Here is a 19,411-nt window from a genome sequence, read left to right as displayed (position 1 = left end):
CCTAGTCTAACCTTATGTGTTGACGTAGCTATATTATCTGATTTGGGGTATACTGTGATTCATGGTGTAGTATACTTGACTAAACGTAGAAAAAGACGTTAGAAATAGCTTTAGGAGCGTATTTTATATCTAGCATTGTGATGTAGAACGCTTTTATGGTAATTTTGTTATTTCAGATGATTGAAGAGCAAAAGGAAAACAAGTTGAAAAACAAAATGGCGGACATTGTGACGACATCTATGACGTAGTTTGCTTTAATAACCCTAAATAATGCTAAAATAATATCCAGAAAAAAATCATATGTATTTAAGAATGAATAAAAATGAATAAAAAAATCAAGGATTTTTTTAAAAATCCAAGATGGCGGACAAAATAGGAATATGAGGGCAAATTTAAAATTCGATTTACACAGTGAAAGCTACCGTTCTATCCTTGCTATCGCACATTTTTATGATGCTTAATAGTCAAAGATTAATATCAGACCAGTTTCGTTTGTTCCCCTTATGTGAGCCATACAACCCCTCTAGCTTATGGACTACTTGCGCCTGCCGTTTGGTGAGGGCTTTCTGTTGTCCTGGGTATGTGCACGGGAACCCCTCCTTCCGACTAGACAAGTTAGCCTAGGCTGTTTTTGCTTCCAGAGTGCAAGCCATACTTTGTTTATTTTATCCCGGTTTTATACCTGCCAACTGTTACTCTCATGCCTTGGGCGTGAGTCTCACGCCTACGAGTTGAAAACTTCGATCTCACGCCAACTCACGCTTACGAACCAATTTCTCACGCCTTGTCGAAGAACCAAAAACGACACATTTTCCAAAAAATGTAATCTCAAACCAGTGTGAGAAAATAAAACTCCATATAAAATAAGTAAATGGCGATACCTTCCCCGAAATGACAGAGTTTTGACGGAAAAAAGCATCGGGAACGAGGTCGTGTTTAGCAAAACACGTCCACGCACTGGGATCGGTAGATGTTCGGAACGTCTTCGGAATACTTCGGACGCCTTCGGAAAACTTCGGACATTGTCGTATCGTCTTCGGAAATCCTGGCACTCTCAGGATAAAAATCTCACGCTTTTGACCCAAAAAAAGTTGGCAGGTATACGGTTTGAGCCTAACGTGAAAGTTTTTATTAACACCTACCGAAAGAGTCCAAATTTTTGGCGAATCTTGTGATTTCCGGTCTCACTTTCGTTCAACCTGTTTAACCGGAAATGACTTGTACATTGAAGCGAGGCTTCAGTTTTATCAACATGGTGGTCGGCGTGAAAGGTCTTCTCTCATTGATCGTCCTAATAGTTATTTTATTGTCATCATGGCTTGTTGCTGTTTTGCTAGAATATTACAAAGGGCACGGCAAGCCACTCAAGCCCCACAAAAATACAAATTTAGCTCCATTTCCAAGCGACAAGATGGAAAACATTTTCTGGTTCGTGCAGGTAAGAACGTAATGTGTTCGAATCATGTGACGAGATTTGTTTCCGGACGACCGGCCTTTTCGTTAAAAAAATGTTTGGACAAAATCTAGTGATTGCTCTTGTTGTGTTAGATAGATTTGCTATTCTTTTTAAGCCATATATGCCAAGGGCGATGACTGTTAGGAGTGAAACGTAATTTTAAAGTTATTAAACACATATCCCCTCATCTTAGGTACTGTAATGTACTCACTCCGTTGTTTTGTTTTGTTGGTCTTCAGTTATAAGCTTATATGTTATAGATCCCAGTGAAATTGTTGTTGATATTTATCGTTCACGTTTTAAAGCGACCTAGACTCAATGTCATTTAAAGGTTATTTTTGTGTTGATGTGCAGTTATGGTCAGTTATAAACCACCCTGGAAGATCATTTTTGTTGCTTTCAATATTTACATAATTCTCTGCATAGCAGGTGGCATAACACTTCAGGTGTCAAAACGTTGCAGTGTGGAGTATTGTTTGACTAAATTTATATTTTGACAAATTTGTAGTTTATAAATTGTAGTTGACAAGTTTATATTTTGCACAACAGATATCTGATATTCACATCAGTAAATATCGTGATCATCAAAGAGCCAAGGATCTCAAGCAATTCTGTAATGAGAATATAGATGTAATCAGGCCAGTTGCAGTTCTAGCTACAGGTAGGTGTAAATTTAGCATACGGTATGTTCGTTCGTTTTTTTTTTTTCCAACAGAGAACATTTTTGATTACCCCTGACATTCTGCTATTTATTGGTCTGTCATATTGTGAACTTTCATCTTTGTCTTTGTACATGTACACCCTCTAGTTTATTCTTCCCGACATACAGCATACAACCCATAATGGTTTGATTTAGTGTCCTTTCTCCAATAAGCACTCCCTTACTAATAGGCACCTCCCTTTATTCATGTACAGTATGTACAGTTGAACCCCATTTTTTGGAACCGTCAGGGGAAACAAAAAATAGTTCGAAATAGCCGATAGTAAATGACTGAAGGGCAAATCCAAGGGAAATAGGTTTTAGTTCGAATTAACGGGGAATTCGAAATAACCAAGTTCGAATTAGCGAGGTGCAACTGTACTTTTATTAGTAAATGTCCCCCCCCCCCCATACCAATAAAGTTCCTAGTATGACTTGTAAGAAATCCTATTCTCAATGGGAGTCCTCAAGCACACATGCCCCTTATTCCTTGGGATACCACTTGTTTACTTCCCTGCTTCTGTATATGCAGGAGGGAGTCTACCATTATTATTGGCTAGTTTAGTGTAAATAGGCCTGTTTTATCCTGTTTATTCCTCTCTTCATTTTTAAACAGATGCCACACATCAAATCATCGCCCCACCCTCCTCCCCGCAGCGATAGCTCACCTTTGTTCCTTAATTAGTACCCTCTGGTTTCCACCTCCGGGGTCGCCTCTTCCCATATCTTATCCCAACCTGGGACATTTGGGAGTAGGGGTTCCCAGTGGTAAATGTATTACTGTCTCCAATGAGCACGTTCCCTTGAGCTCCCAAAGTACCAGGCACTTAATCAAATCATCACAGTACAAAACACTGTACATACATTTTCAATGTACAGTGTGGTGGAGGTAATGACTGTGAATAGTGTCTTATGTACAATATTATCCCTGTAAAAAATACATGTAATTGTTCTGAAATAAATTATTATAATGTTTTTGTTCAGCGGTAAATAATTTCAAATGGCCCTATTCTCCCAGAGGAGACCCAGGGGAAAAAAAAGAAATGATTACAGACTGTGGAAATCAAACTAGTTTCAAATCATTTGCTCTGCCTCAGAGTCCTTCATGCACTAATAGACTCTAAAAGACATACCGTGCCCGGTATATGACTAAGCGCCCAGTCCAAAATAAGCGCCCACCCCACCCCACTCCAAAAAAATCTGAAACGTTCAAGAAGAGTATTGACCTTAGTGAAAATTGAACATGCATGGGTTGATTGCAACGTTGACTAAGTACTTCTGAAAGCCTTTTTTTTGAAGACCGAGTTTTCTTAATATTTTGCAGGAACTCTCAATGAACATTCTGCTTAGTTAGTACTACATCTTCACATTTTGTTATTACTTAACCCTTTACCCCCTAAAGAGAGTGGTCTTTGTTCCTAAGTTAAAAAATATAAACCTGATATCCATATATGATACACCATTTGAAAGTTCTTGATCAGAAAGTTTCATAAAACACATGAACAAATGAGAAGAAAGTTAAGGTTTTTAAAGAAATAGGTTGAAACGTTAAAAAGAAAAAGATTTAAAAAATTGTTTCTCTCCGTATATAGTAGGTATACCCCTAAACTATAGCTTATTGTGCAGCTCTCAGTTTACTGGTTAATAAAGTAATGTTGCATGTCACCTATGTGCATGTAAGCACATAGGTGACTATGTTGCATGTCACCTATGTGCGGTATCAAAAATTCAAATAAATTGGACAAATATTGACCAAGTTATAAAACTATGTGCCGATTGGCACTCTTAGGTAAAGGGACTGTGTCATGGCTTCATTATTTTTTCGACTTTTTTTGCTTGTTTACAAGCAAAAAGAAGAAGAATAGCGTTTACCTGGGCTAAAATCTGAACCGGAAGGGATTGCATTCTTGTTAACCCTCAAGGGACTGTTTTAATTTCTCAAGGGAATACTTTCCGCTGTGGGTGATCAAAGCGCGTGACTTGTAAAGTGTCACTCTATAGTTGTGCTTCAGCACTTCCGTTCTTGTAGAAAAAACGTGACTTGTCAAATTTACAAACATTATATAAGAATCAAAAACGTGAGTAGCCCAAATCTTACGTCACATAACCAATTAAGAATGTAAGGAGTTCAGCGCTCGAAGGAAGCGAAGTTTAAAACGATTAAGAACGCAATTTTTACTAGTACAAGTCTTTAGGCGCTAATATTAATTTAACCTAAAATCACATAGCGAAAAGAAAGACCGCTTGGACATGTCCAAGCTATTTAAAACTACCACTACGTCAGACCCATGTCACGCGATCTCTCGCTTGTAGCTATAAATAATCATTCACCTATTTTCAGTTTGAATACTCTGCGCTCTGTTTGTGTGAAATATTTATTGTTGTGTTACTCAAGCGTTTGGCTCGGAGCGAGTACAAGTCGTACAATTTACCCGGAACGTGTTAAATATTGCAAAACAACGACTTATTTTCTGGATATCCCAATTTTTGTTTTGAGTTTACGGTATTTTGAGAATCGAAACGTTATCGAAACGTAAGTTGCAAGCTCAGCAAGAATGTGTCAAAGCACGGGATACACGTCATCGCGCCAGGGGAATTACCAAAAGCTTGTCGGAAGACGCTAAACGGAGAAACACAATGGGATAGCCTTTATAGTCTACTCTTTATTTTGGCGTGATTTGGCTTTCTTTTAAATGAACTGCTTTGGGTTATTTTATTGAACATTCGAAACAAAATAAATATTTGCATGCGTAAGCAGGCATTTTTCCGGCTAGGCATGTGGTTTTAAAAAGCAAAAGATGACGTGGTAAAGGAAATTCATGTCACGTTCACTCCGTGACTAACGCAAACACGACTTGTGTGTTTCTCAAGTGACTGCTTTTCTAAAGATTTTACTGTGCTGCGCCGTGCCTTTAATTTAGCCAAAGCCCTGAAAGAGGTCAGGAGGTCAAACATTACCCACACGAACACACTGAAACGTTGCTAATAGTTAACCAAAGGGAACTCATTTCGTGACAATTGATTATTTCTGCTGAGTTGCACAATTTAGAATTGCAACATCATCTAGCAAAGCGCACTATTACTAAAAATAGATTTCGCCACATGATACCCCCCCCCCCCCCCCCCCTGCGTGAGTCGGACAACAATTTTAATTTTGGCAAAGGCTTTGTATGGAGGGGACGCATTCTTGATAAGAAAAAAAGGGCGAGATTCTCGAAAGGCTCGAAAAATGTGAGATTTCAAACATTTTTGCTTTAGTAAGTGAAAAACAGATTGAAGGTATCCAAAAAATGGCCCAAAATTGAATTTATTAGTCGAAGATCCGGTAATGACACCTTGATTTCCACTGCAAAATTATTCAGGCTGCCAAGAAATTTAAGCGGCGGATAGCGAATTACTATCGAATTATATAATTGCGAAGGATAGCACTTGTATGTTTGCTTCATTTAGGCACCGGAAAGATCGTCGGTTGCAAGAAGTTCAGAATTCTTCCCGAATTTGACGGCACTGATCGCCGGCCATCCGATCTGTTTCGACACATGATAGATAGAGGGCGAAAATATTATGCTATTTCGATTAAACATGTTAAAGGCAAACGTCAAAGTTTACCTTTTTTTAACCAAGCCAAAGTATATGAGTCGCAAAGCACCCAGCCGTCGCGACTGACAAGTACAGCATTTACTCCGCGAAAATAAAAAAATGCTTGAACTGAAAGACGTTTGAATTCTTCCATGATATGTTCGAACAAAAATGCCTAGGATAAACCTTCTACTCATACTAACTTCATGCAAAAAAAGTCGATATCTCGAAGAGATCTTTGATTTGCTATTAAATTTTGTCAAATATTCCCTATGAAACTAAATGTTTGCAAAGAAATTACTCTATGGACCTTTGCTTCATTGCAGCAAAATGTGTCTCCCGGGCGTTATAATTAATAAAGTTACAGGCAGATAAGATTAACTTTGAAAACTGTTTCGCCAGACCGTATTTCAAAAACCCACATCGCAATTCATTTCAATCTTCAACACTTTTGGCCATCTGTACCTTCTTTTGCGATTGTGTTTAAATATTCCTTCACTGTTTTAAGAGGTTATTTTATTATTTAAACAAATTTGATGGTCATTTCCTGTGCCTAAGTTTGGCTAAAATTCGTGACATGGTCCCATTAATGTTTCATTGCAAAATAAACTTGCTAGTTGCTGAAAGGTTGAACATTTAATAAGCACCCACCTCGAATAAGCCCCTACTCTAAAGGTCCAAAAATTTAATAAGTGCCCAGGGCACTTAATTGAATAAATACGGTAATCTGAACAATGGTGAAGGTTTGGCAAAAATTAATGTCCTTTTATGTTTAGGTGACTTGACAGATGCAAAGGATGTCTATAAACTTGGCTCTAAGCAATACAAAGAAGAATGGCAAGAATACTACAATGTACTGAAAGAAACAAAAGTTGAAGACAAAACTAAATGGTTAGACCTGAGAGGAAATCATGGTAAGCAAATTAAAAAAAACATTAATGACAAATTATTATTATTATAAATTATTATAATATATATAATTATAACTATTATAATTATTATTATTATAATTATTATTGCTATTGTTATTGTTTTTATGATAAATTATTAATTATCTTAAGTTTAACTTAATGTACCTTAGCTATAAGTTCCACCAGTAATGACTGTTTCTTCTTTGTTGTGTTGTTCCAGAAAATGCCCGTACTTCCCTCACAGAAGGGATATGAAATTCCTCTGGGTTGGAGGGGTCAAGGAAATGTTTAAAGGTTAATTGGAATTTTCAGAGGGGTTGGTGGGGAGAGAGGGTCTTAGGAAATTCCCTTTCCTGGGGGAGGTATGGATTATTTTATGGAACTACACATTGTTGATGAGTAATGAATGAAGTCTATTTCTTTATAAACATATTGGTCCAATTATGATTAAAATGTTAATACCTTTTTAAAAATAAAACTTAAGGTAAAAGCTGTTAAAAATTGATTCTAAACGTTTTCGATCTGTTCGATCATCATCTGATGATGATCGAACAGATCGAAAACGTTTAGAATCAATTTTTAACAGCTTTTACCTTAAGTTTTATTTTTAACCTTTTATCGGCGAAATGTATATATGTTAATACCTTTGTCTTGAGAGGTTGAACATACAAATGTACTGAACTAAAGAGTAATAAGTTTAGTCATTACATGTTTTCCTCCATGCAGGGTGGTAACTTGAACACGTTATTTACATTGTAATGATTACAAGTCAAAGTAGTTTAATTAAAAAGAAAGGTTGTCGGTGACTGACGTTTCAAGAAATTGAGTAGAAGTCATCTCCACAGTCAAGAGATGACTTCCACTCAGGTTGTCAAAATGTCAGGCACCAACAACAGTTCTTTTCAGAACTACTGTCACCCAGACAGTCACACTATACGAACTACTGATACTCCTGGGTTCAAACCATTTACTATAAAATAATTTTTGAAGTTTATAATTAGTAGCTAGCATGAGGTTGCCTCATTTTGTTGAATGTTAAGTTTTTTCTTTGTATCATGTTCTCTTGATAGATACATTTGATGTTCCCTCACTTACAAGTGAAGAAAACTTCTTCAAGTAAGTATGGCTACATGCTCATGTATATTATGTAATTGACTAATTAAAAACTAGAATATTTTTTAAGTCTTCCAGATTATGACAAAAAAAAAAAAAAGCGGGGGGGGGGGGGGGGACAGGTGAAAGCAGAAAAACTCCCCTATGCAATGTTGAGTTACTTAAAAGTAGCCTGCATGTAACTCACATAAGTTTTTAAATTATGTGAAGTTTTACATTGATAGTAGTGGGAGCAGGGGAAGGGGGACCTAAAACATAAAGAATGGTGTTTACTAATTAGTTGGACTCAAAACTCGAAGACTGTAATCAGGTATATATTCACATGTATTTTAACAACCTTCCAAACTACTTCAGTTTAATTTGTCTGCATGTGGTTGTAGATCACAACATCAAGGAGGCCCTGCCAGGGGGGTTCCCATCTCGCTTGTCTAAATTTAAAAATGTCCAGTGTTGCTGTTTTCTCGCTCTTCAATGTCACTGTCGGTAGTTGAATTGAAGAAAAATTGCTTGTCCTTGTTAGAATTTAAGTTTTTCCATTTGGGTGTCGTTTGTCGCGGTTTTATTTTATGTGTTGTCGCTACTTTTTGGGCCATGTCCCTTGTCGGAATTTACCCTGGCAGGACCTCATCACGCCTAGCCTATATACCAGCATATACATGTACATGTAGATGTGCAACTGATGTATATATCACTTACATGCAACCTGTTAATACCAACTGAATGTTTTCACTTGATTTTAACAGAGATTACTCATCCAACGGTCCAGATAGAAGCAGAGGTTCCATGCATATGCCATACCAGTATATTCACAGTACCAAGTTTGGTTCCTATGCATTCAATGGCATTGATCTGAACCCTGATCCTGGACCACGGAGGCCGTTTAATTTCTTTGGCCATGTGGATCAGGTATGGAAATAAAAATATTTATATATTCATCAAGTTAATGAAGCTGTGAAAGGGCACAGTACTGCGGGTATGTGTACATACAATGTATAGCAATTATATACCTGCCAAGTCTCATGCCTTGGGCGTGAGTCTCATGCCTGCGAGTTGAAATCTTTGATCTCATGCCAACTTATGCTTAAGAACCAATTTCTCACTCCTAGTTGTAAAATTTGAGTTATTACAACTTTCCAAAAAATGTAAACTCAAACCAATGTGAGAAACAAAAACTCCATCTAAAATGAGTAAATGATGATACTTTCCCCGAAATCTCAGAGTTTTGACAAGAAAAGCTTTAATTGGGAACGTGGTCGTGTTTAGTGAAACATGTCTGACTCATGGGACTGGAACCGGGATACGTTTGGAAAGTCTTTTTACAACTTCGGAAATCCTCGGACATGGCAGTGTCGTCTTCGGAAATCCTGGCACTCTCAGAATAAAAATCTCATGCCTTTGACCCAGAAAAAGTTAATTTTTAAGCTGGATTTATTGAACTCGATAGCTTGTACACTGTTATCAAAGCTGTGCATTATTGTTGGCTCTATCTGTTGTGTCGCTGGGTTTTGAGAAGGAAAGGCCAAAAAAAAGCACAAAATCCACACATTAAAGGCCCTGGAGCAAAGCAAGAACCAACAACAAAGTCAATTCACATCTGACCCTGAAATAAAAAAAAAAAAATGGAATGCTACTTTGTGTCTTAGTGGCAGTATTCTCTGAGGACAAAACTGGGAACAAAACAGGCATATATTAACTGTAGTACTTTACATCAGCCACTGCACAGCCAAGTTTAATTAAACTCATCAACAATAGATGAGCTTGGGGAATGGTGCCTACAAGGAGGGTGGAGCACGAAAGCCGCTGAGCCGAAAGCGTCTAGGGTATCCATGACAACCCTGTGAGCGGCAACCACCCACCCGGCACCGTCACACTGAAAAGACAGTGGAAACACAGATACTTACCGCATACTTACCATGACAAAGGGGAGGGATGGGCCGGGAATAAAGAGACTGTGCGAACTATCTTTAGCGAAAGCAAAAAGCGGATTGACTTGACATCTGAGGCCACGCTGTAAGCCATGTGAAGCCCCTGCACGAAACCCCCGGCCACCCCGCACCAAAACCCTGAGAGAAACTGCTGGCCAGCATTGTTTCGCATTTAACCTAGCCTAAATTACATTTAGCCACATTTAGCACAGGCATACCTAAGCTTTATGACAGGAACCAGAATACCAGTGCAACTGTGACTTGACCTGTGATCGAAAATATTTTTTACTTATTGAGGTTCTGAGTGTAATTGCCATTTTTCAGGACCGTATAAATGAAATGGAGAGGCTAGCTGATGCCAGCAAATCTTTTAACATGACAATTTGGTTTGGACACCACCCTTTTTCAGTCACAACAACTCCTTATGTTAGGAAGATTTTAAGGTGAGTTCCAAAACAACATAATTTTATCATTTACCAACACAAATATGCATGCATGCAGACACCCTACTAACTTGCTTGCTTGAACATTCATTATTCTTACTAATCACTCAACCGCCCTTCTGCATTCGATGAGAAAGGCATCATTTGAAGGGCATGGCAAAGTCAATTTTAATAGTTGAATCGAGGAAAATCGCATCTCAATTACACAGCGTGTTCGATTAAAACATGCATTCCTTGCGTGACCCGTTACTCAGAATAAGTGTCTTTTGCCCAGTAAATTATCGACACCATCTGAGAAATTTCCGCGACCAGTTGAAATAATTGCCGTGAAAATGAGGTGACTTAAGTTATCTGCATGTTCTTCCACTATGAACAGTTACAATGCAAAAGGATCTGACAATGTGTTGTTCAAACAGGAAGTTGAGAATTTTTCTCCTCTATAAAGAACGGTAAAAATGCGAAGAAAGTGTCAATCACAAAAGTTTGACAAACTGAGATCGAGGCTTCTGTCACATGGAAGGTGAAGGCGTTTAAAGTGCATCTAGGCCCGCACTTTCTAACCTGTGGTTACCACTAGTTTAGATCCTGATCATTTAAACCCTTTTGTTTCAGGACCGGAGGTGTCTACCTATGCGGTCATCTTCACACGTTGGCGGAAGTGGTCCCTAAAATGCATGCTGTTCATGTTGATGGCCATTTGGAGCTGGAACTTGGGGACTGGCTTGACACAAGGAAGTAAGGAAAGCTGGGGAGAGGAGAAGGGAAAATTTGGAGGGTAGTGGGGAAGACATTAGTTAACCCATCTAACCCCTTTGTTACCTTTTAAAATGCATATGCAGGACATATGTAGTCTTCCTTGTACATCATGTCATAATCATGAAAAAGGAGGTTGTTAAGGTTAAAGCTCTGAGTTTTTACTAGGGACCCAAGCATTAGTGCACTGGCACAATTTCTTATGTCAACTTGAAAACGTGGCTCTAAGCAGGCAAACACAAGCTCTTAGTTATAAGTGCCCCCAATAAGTAGAGGGGTGTTCTTTTAGACCCATTAAAAAAGTTTTTTATTGATTGAAACTTTCCTTTCATTGTGCTTGCACTTTTTTTTCTCAACGTTTGATGGACTCCTCTACTTGGACAGTGAGAATCAGTCCTAAGTCCTGTCGGTTTAGCTGCTTGACCTCGTGTTTTTGTTTAAGCGTGATATTTTTATTGACTTGATTTATTAGATACATGTCTAATTTTCCTGTGGTATGGTTCAGTTACAGGGTGGTGGCAATAGATCATGACATTTTCTCGTTTGTTGATGTTCGTCTGAATACGTGGCCTGTGGTGCTCATTACCAACCCTAAAGATGCGCATTATATCATGCCGCCATATGAGCCACTGGGGAGAATGAGAAAGTCAACTCACATCAGGTATTTGTCATCAATAAATAATGGTAATAGGACTGAGTGGAGTCCAGTTCGGTCAGTAATCATACAAGTGATTAACAAAAATTCGACGACCGTAAAGCGGGAGTCCGATTTGTTTAATCACGTGTATGATTAAAAACAAAAAAACCATTATTGATGTGTACCGGCATATCAAACATTCGCTTAAAATCACTCCAAATCGCTCAAAACCCCTTCTAAAGTACAATGGCAGTAAAGGCACACAAACACAATAAAAAAATAAAACTCTATTTTCAGTTTATATTTTTTTGTCAACTTTTATTGAATTTTCAGCTTTATAATATAAACTCATACAGTGCTTGGGTCACCTGTGGGCCAAACGGTGACGCAAGTGGACGCTAGTTGAAAACTTGCGTTAACTTGCGTCATCGTTTGGCCTGGAGTTACGTGCACTTGGTTGACTTGCGTTCAATTTGGTCGAGATCAATTTTGCACGCAAGTCCACGCAAGTTTGTCACCGTTTGGCTACCCAACGCAAGTCAACGCAAGTTCTACATCTACATTTATTGAGTTGACAAAATCGTGTACGATTCATATCAACTATAAAAATAGATACAAAATAAATACAAAATGTTCATATGCATAAATTAGATATAAAAATTCTTAGTTTCAATTTACTTAACTTGTTTACATGATTCCCTAAATTTAATTTAAATACTACTTATTAACCGAGAGTGAGGTCATTACAGGGGAATCTCAGACCGAGGCCTTGTGTATTGACCGAGCGACAGCGAGGTCAATAGATTAAGGTCGAGGTCTGAGTTCCCCTGTATGCCGAACGGACGAGGTTAATAAGTTATTTATTATATGGCCTTTAAGAACTATTCAAAAAAGAGTATAATCAAGGGAAAACAATGGAGGTAAAACTCGCTCTCGCTCTCTGTGGCTCTCTTCGTCGCTCATACTAAGAAGTATCGGTATGCTTATATTTTTCTTTCAGTTATTGAAAAGATAGCTATATTTTGTCGGCATTTTTTGCTGTTTTTGCTTCCTCGCTAGTAACTTTTACTTACAACTCAAAAAACCGTCGAGCTGAGAAAAATTTCATATGCCCGGTCATTAAGAAAATAATGCCCGCTCAGCAGCAAATCAGAGCGCGCGTACTATTGTAGCCATACAATAAAACTCGATAATGACTTGCAATTCACTACTGAAACAGCGGGCAGTAAGTTCCACTCTGTTATTGATCTAGGAAAAAAAGAAAACTTAAAAACGTCCTTAGATACTTTTGGCATCCTATACTTAAAAGCATGGCTATTGCGTGTTCTTTTTTCACTGCTTGGTATTAACTGTACTTCCGTAGCTATGTCTACTAAAATATGACTACGTTTATACATCAGAGTCAGTTTGTTTTTCTTTCGTCTTGTTTTAGTGTGTCCCATTTCAAATCAGATAACATGTCTGTCACGCTAGTTGTTACTGAAATCCTGCGCGCGCAGTAGCATTTAAATGGCTTTTTTTGGTAACTTGCGTGCACTTGCGAGTAAACTTGCGAGTCTGTTTGGCTAGCCAACACAGGTTTGTACGCAAGTTCAACTTGCGATAACTTGCGTCCACTTGCGTTACTGTTTGGCCAGCGTTTTAGCGATTAACTTGCTTCACTTGCCGTCTCATAACACGCCGCTTCTCTGGAGAGCCTGCTCGAAGGCCATATATCAAAAGAACAATAGTTCTTATTACTCATTAAACCTAATTTTTATTACAGATTTCTGGCATTCTCCCCGGCTCCTATTATGTCTGCCGTTGTTGAAATCGACGGTAGACCACTCAGCTCACAAGCTACTCAGGTGCATGGAGCTCTGTTTGCTTGTCAGTGGAATCCTGACGAGTTTTCTTCAGGAATTCATTCTATCACTGTGAGGGTTCAGGTAAGGAAATTATCAAAAGACGTTATACGGCAAACAACAAACGCGAGCTTGCATTTCATTTTGCTACCTTTTTATCGAATTCTAAAATTAATCCCTCATAAAAATAGGGAAAAAAATCCCACATTCACAACAAACAAAAATCTACTCATTTCCGCGTACGAACGCCAAACGGCACAAGTTGAATTTTTGCCGTTGGGAAAAATAAACGTCATGCTTAACCTCTCAAGTAGCCAGGGGCACCTAACGAGAACATTTTACTACATAGGTGTCGAAACACCGGTTTTAACGTTATAAGTATCATTTATGTGCGTTTTATGCCTCATTTTTAAACGCTAAGTAAAGTGTATCTTTTCGGATACGCTAGCTGAACTTTAAAAACTTCCGAAAATTTTACGGAACGGAATATTATTATTCAAATTTACGAGCCGCTGATGCCTTCTCTTAAATCGTAGCTGGCCTTTTTTCGTGCCCAAAGCGACAGTTTTCTCTCTCCGAAAACAACAGGTATTACTTTCCCCATGTTACAGAAGTTTGAGCTAAAAAAATTTCTAGTTTTTCATCACACAAATCCGAAAATTTGAGGCGATTATAGGTCTTCCGAACAGATATCCATTGGGGGCCCCGGTGGGGAGACAAAAGTTTCGCGCGCCTTGCGGGCATAAATTTTATTCTCGTTTGAGGTCCCGTTTAGGACGCCCCAATTTGCCTAGCGAGCTGGCACTAAAATACAGACTGTTATGTAATCTATGACCAAAAGCGGTTTTCTTTATATATCTATTTGAGTGTTGTAAAGCCAAAGGTAAGTTTTTCCTCTGTTCAATCACAACAGACGCAAATAACGCACTGAACCAGTTTAAACTTCAAACAAAAACGTACACGAGGTGCCAAGCGCGAGAAAAATTGTGTAATTCAATGACGATTGGTTCATTTGATTTTCCATCTCATTGGGTGAAAAAAATGTCCTATCTGGTCATCTCATTGGGTGACAAAAGAAATGTCTTATCTGGTCATCTCATTGGGTAAAAAAAGAAATGTCTTATCTGGTCATCTCATTGGGTGAAAAAAAAAAAAATGTCTTATCTGGTCATCTCATTGGGTGAAAAAAGAAATGTCTTATCTGGTCATCTCATTGGGTGAAAAAAATGTCCTCATCTCATTAGGTGAAAAAAGAAATGTCTTATCTGGTCATCTCATTGGGTGAAAAAAAAAATGTCTTATCTGGTCATCTCATTGGGTGAAAAAAGAAATGTCTTATCTGGTCATCTCATTGGGTGAAAAAAATGTCCTATCTGGTCATCTCATTAGGTGAAAAAAGAAATGTCTTATCTGGTCATCTCATTGGGTGAAAAAATGTCTTATCTGGTCATCTCATTGGGTGAAAAAAATGTCCTATCTGGTCATCTCATTGGGTGAAAAAATGTCTTATCTGGTCATCTCATTGGGTGAAAAAAGAAATGTCTTATCTGGTCATCTCATTGGGTGAAAAAAATGTCTTATCTGGTCATCTCATTGGGTGAAAAAAGAAATGTCTTATCTTGTCATCTCATTGGGTGAAAAAAATGTCTTATCTGGTCATCTCATTGGGTGAAAAAAGAAATGTCTTATCTTGTCATCTCATTGGGTGAAAAAAATGTCTTATCTGGTCATCTCATTGGGTGAAAAAAAGAATGTCCTATCTCTTCAGCTACAGTACATCGCGCGAATTAGAGCTCGGCGACACCAACTCAAGACATGCAAACACAGTTACATGTACATTCACCGCTTCACCGTCATGGCTAACCATTGTCTTTATTAATAGTTAATGAATATTCGAGTTTATTTTGGCAAAATTTTATGTCACACAGGATATCGCTGGTCGGACTTCACAGCGGACTCAGCTGTTTTCATTGGATGGTTCTCGGCCAACACTGGATCTTATTCCAGCTTTTCTTCTGTTAACCGACTTCTTCACTTTAGTGAGTACTGTGCTTATTGACTGAGTTGATGGGTGGAACGGGGATATAACTGGTTCGAGGCCACGGCGTACGGGCCAAGCGGACGTGCAAAATGACTTTTATGAATTTTATATTTTTAGTTTTTAAATTTTTAACTTTTAAAACTTCACTCTCTGCATGTATAGATATTTTAGCTCAATAGATTAATTTAGTTAGGTATTTTTATATTTTATTTTTTAGCATAGTGATTGTAAAGCGCTATGAAAGATTAGCTAAATAGCGCTATAGAAATGATTATTATTATTATTATTATTATCAACCCGTCTGACTCTACACAAAACAGGTTGTGAGCTTGTCAGTTTTGGAATGGTGCAAAATATTGTTCTCAATGATGATAAGGATGTTCCGTTGTAAATCATGGATTCTCTTCTATCAAACTCATATCTCGAGTGTCAAGTTGTAAATATAATGCTAAAATGAAAGTTCGACAACTCATTGGTAGCGCAAAATTAGTTTGAAATGTCAGTCCCCTTCTCCCTCAGTCTAACCCGGGTGTAAGACTGAGGGTGGGACATTGTTAACCTGGGTTGGGCGGAGGAAGGTAGACGACTAACATTTCAGGGTAGCGTAACAGCACGCCAAAAACAAGGACATCATGATAAACTTACGGTTGCAGCTTCTCTCGGTTTCTGTAACATATAGCTACTAGTTTAAATAAAAAAAAAAAAAAAAAAAAAAAAACAAAAAAAAAAAAAAAAAAAATACCTACACAGTCCCTTAAGTTAAGTAGTATTTCTACTCACCCTTGATGGGATGTTAGTCCATGGCAGTGTTACCCTCAACATTAAAATCGTCGGTACCCAGTTATACAAATTTCAAAAGCCGATAGAAACCGAGAGGCCGTATAATCGTTTCAGCACAACCCAGAGACCGATCTATTCAGCAAAAAAATGAGTGACAGTGGTTTATTTATAGTGTTGGTTTGTGATTTCGGCAATTTTATTCCTGCGCGTTCCCAGGCAGTCTATCGAAATGAGACCGCGTTTGCGTAGCCCATAAGGTTGCGAGTTTGCCAAATCGTCGGTTACTGGGGTATGCCAATGGATCAGCCAATCAGAATGCAGCTTTTCATAAGAACACTATAGAATTTTGCTCATTAAGCGTAGTAATTTATCCTCACTGCATTCTCCATTACCACATCACGGGAGACTAAGTTATGGGAGGAGTCGCGACTCTGTGGCACTAGGGTATACGCGGGCAACAAGGGTAGCCCGTCCCGGCACCAGGGGAGGAGGGTGGGGCGACATCTTCCTCCACCTGCACGCCGGTAAAATGACAGTTATCGAGGCAAAAACCGGGAATTTAAGCCAAGAGGCCGCAAAGCATCATGCATGCCACAGGCATGCGCACGCTGTATTTTGAAAGGTTTTGATCAAATTCCGTGATGCGCTAATTATGTATGCAGTGAGAATAGTACCTGTGAGAGGCAATACTCATTTACCATAATTTATTGTTTTTTTAATTACAGGGCCGTGTTCTCTTCTATGTATTTTTCGTGATTATCATTCTTGGACTGGGATTCCTGAGGCGCTGTGATCCTTCTTCATGCAAAGGTAATGGTGAACACCAACACAACTTTTTTAGGTCACAGTGTTAATGCCAGAATTTTCCTGACAGATTTTCCTGTATTTCTGAGTTCAATCCATTTGGTGTTCTTAGGAAACAAATGTGTAGGAGAGCAGGGATGGCGGAAGTGGTAAGAGCTCTCGCCTCCCACCAATGTGGCCCGCGTTCGGTTTTGGCCCGGTTTCATACGTGGGTTAAGTTTGTTGTTGGTTCTCGTCCTTGCTCCGAGGGTTTTTCTTCGGCTTCTGGTTTTCCTCCCTCCACAAAAACCAATATTTCCAAATTCCAATTTGACCTAGATAGAGGACCTGCATGAAAACCAGCTAGAGCTGTTGTGGCTTCCTCTCTAAAAATAGTAATTAATTATTTTTTTTGAGCTTACCATTTTGTTTGTTTCGTCAGGATTTCTCTGTGGTGTGCTGGGAAGATGGTGGAAACGTCTGGTGCTACTTGCTCATACTGATGATCTTTTTTACCTGCTGTTTTCATTTGGTGTTTATACTGGTATAGGTAGGTAAATCTTTGTCTTCCAGTTGTATCGTTTCAAGTGCTGAGCTCGTGCTTCTGTTTTTAATTGTGATAAGTTGGCGGCCTTCATAAACTTTCTCTGAACAAGCAAATTTAGCACCCAGGTTGTTGGAGCACAGAATCTGTGCTCCAACAACCTGGGTGAGAAATGAAAAAAAAAAAAAAAAAAAAAAAAAAAAAAACAAAAAACAACATATTTTTTATGGCAGTAAAATGCCATAATCTGTCAGATGTGCCAATTTCTGCCTCTGTAGTTACAAAGAGGTAATGATAAAATTCTCGAAAGGACAATCTATTCGTAGTCGCACTGAAGTCTTCTTGAAAAAGAAAAATTGTCTTGTCAATATTTTCGTAGGGGCAAGGAGTTGTTTGTTGCAATTGTCTACCATTTAGCTCAAATTTTCGGATCTTTCCCAGAATAAACTGATATTCTTCAGAGGTACTTCACAACTTGCGTTTGGGGTACTTCAACGAAAACGGGACATTCGGTTTACTTTCGCTCTCGCCATTTCCAGGCGTTATGCAATTCTTTGAATAGTAAATGGCTGCATGTTGACACGTTTCTTCTCATATGTAATTTTGTAACGGTTTTTTAAATTGGGTGTTTAAAGTGTTTTCTAATCGTGAGATTGGCTGACTTCAGTGTTTATCGTTTCAGGTCCTTGGGTTATCGGTGAAATGATGCAAGGCCATCTTGGTGCCCTGTTTGTACATGGAATGTACTTAAAAAAGCAGTGGATCCCAGGCTCCCTGACCTATTACTATGGTATTATGCAGGTTAGAAAGAAGCCTCTTAAGACCATCAGTTCTTGTTTTTACTCGCTTATTTTCTTTGTTCCTTACAATGTGTTTGTGCAGAATCAAATGTCAAAACATTCCGGGAAATGTTTTCTGAAATATTTCATTTCGAAGCACTCACAGCCTGCGTACGTAGCTGGCGTTTTTGTTGGGGTAAACGCGCGCGCGAGCAAGCTGCGAAGCCGCGAGGGGCCTAGGGAGTCGCCTTTCGCAGAGAATGCCTGATGTCGTGACTCGCGTGACAAGCTAAAAGTATCGTAACGCAATGAATTACACTGATGATGTTTATGCTATTCAATCTGCAGCTAGTCCTGTTTAACTTGCCATTGACGCTTTATCTCGCTTATTTTGTGGAACTGAACAATCGTCCAGCCATCAGCAAAGCTGCAACAAAGAATCATTCCCAGTCCTTTCTCGGTCGCTTGCTGAGCCTCCTGAAAGAAAGCCTGGGACACTTTGTATTTTTAATGATGTTGTTATGGCAAGCATCATCTTGTTATAATTTGCTGTACACGTACGGTTTAATAGCGTTTCTGTTCAGTCCTGCCAAGACGTGGTCCATTTTATTAGCATTCTATTTGTTCTGGAGAGTACACAGACCCAGAGTAAGATAACTTATTTATTGACTTATTGGTCGGGTCGTTAAATAGCTTTAAGGTCGTCAATGTTAACCTGGGACTCGGATTCAAATTGAAATTTAAAATCTGAAACTAGAATACTTAATTATGTTAGTTCTTGAGAAAAATCCGAGTTCAATAGCAATATTAAACTAGGTCGTCAGGGGGTGTCACTACTGAATCGTAAAGGAGAATGATAAATGCAATTGAAAGGTCGTTAATTATATTAACACTTCTCTTGGTGCTAGTTTATAATTTCTCATTACTTTTTTTTTTAATATATATTGACAGTGAAAGGAGAAATTAAATGTTAATCTTTATTGGGGTTGAAGGGATAACTTTATTGATATTATTTATGAGAGATGCCTAGATTTAAACATTAATAATATAATTATATAATTTAACCAAGGGAATTACCCAGGAAAAACCAGTTAGGTACATAAAACTATTTCAGAATAATACC

General features: G+C 38.4%; 1 protein-coding gene across 1 annotated transcript; it reads left to right on the top strand.

Annotated features, from left to right (window-relative positions):
* The first annotated feature begins 1,109 nt into the window (after positions 1–1,109).
* LOC144636280 (transmembrane protein 62-like) lies at positions 1,110–19,031 on the top strand. Its single transcript, XM_078495452.1, has 14 exons — positions 1,110–1,438; positions 2,006–2,117; positions 6,512–6,649; positions 7,717–7,762; positions 8,503–8,665; positions 10,009–10,127; positions 10,740–10,862; positions 11,386–11,541; positions 13,283–13,445; positions 15,290–15,400; positions 16,908–16,992; positions 17,408–17,515; positions 18,192–18,310; positions 18,637–19,031. The coding sequence occupies exons 1-14, from the start codon at positions 1,214–1,216 to the stop codon at positions 18,943–18,945; spliced, it is 1,977 nt and encodes a 658-aa protein (XP_078351578.1). The 5' UTR covers positions 1,110–1,213; the 3' UTR covers positions 18,946–19,031.
* Positions 19,032–19,411: the final 380 nt, after the last annotated feature.

Source organism: Oculina patagonica, chromosome 13 (genome assembly GCF_052425735.1).
Source record: "Oculina patagonica isolate OP01 chromosome 13, crgOcupat, whole genome shotgun sequence".
NCBI classification, from domain to species: domain Eukaryota; kingdom Metazoa; phylum Cnidaria; class Anthozoa; order Scleractinia; family Oculinidae; genus Oculina; species Oculina patagonica.
The sequence above is the reverse complement of the archived record's forward strand: the minus strand, read 5'-3'. Positions and strand labels throughout refer to the sequence as shown.

Coding starts and splice junctions, on each gene's coding strand:
- LOC144636280 (XM_078495452.1), top strand. CDS start 1,214: ATGACTTGTACATTGAAGCGAGGCTTCAGTTTTATCAACATGGTGGTC. Junction 6,650..7,716: donor AGACCTGAGAGGAAATCATG/GTAAGCAAATTA, acceptor TTCTCTTGATAG/ATACATTTGATGTTCCCTCA. Junction 15,401..16,907: donor TAACCGACTTCTTCACTTTA/GTGAGTACTGTG, acceptor TTTTAATTACAG/GGCCGTGTTCTCTTCTATGT.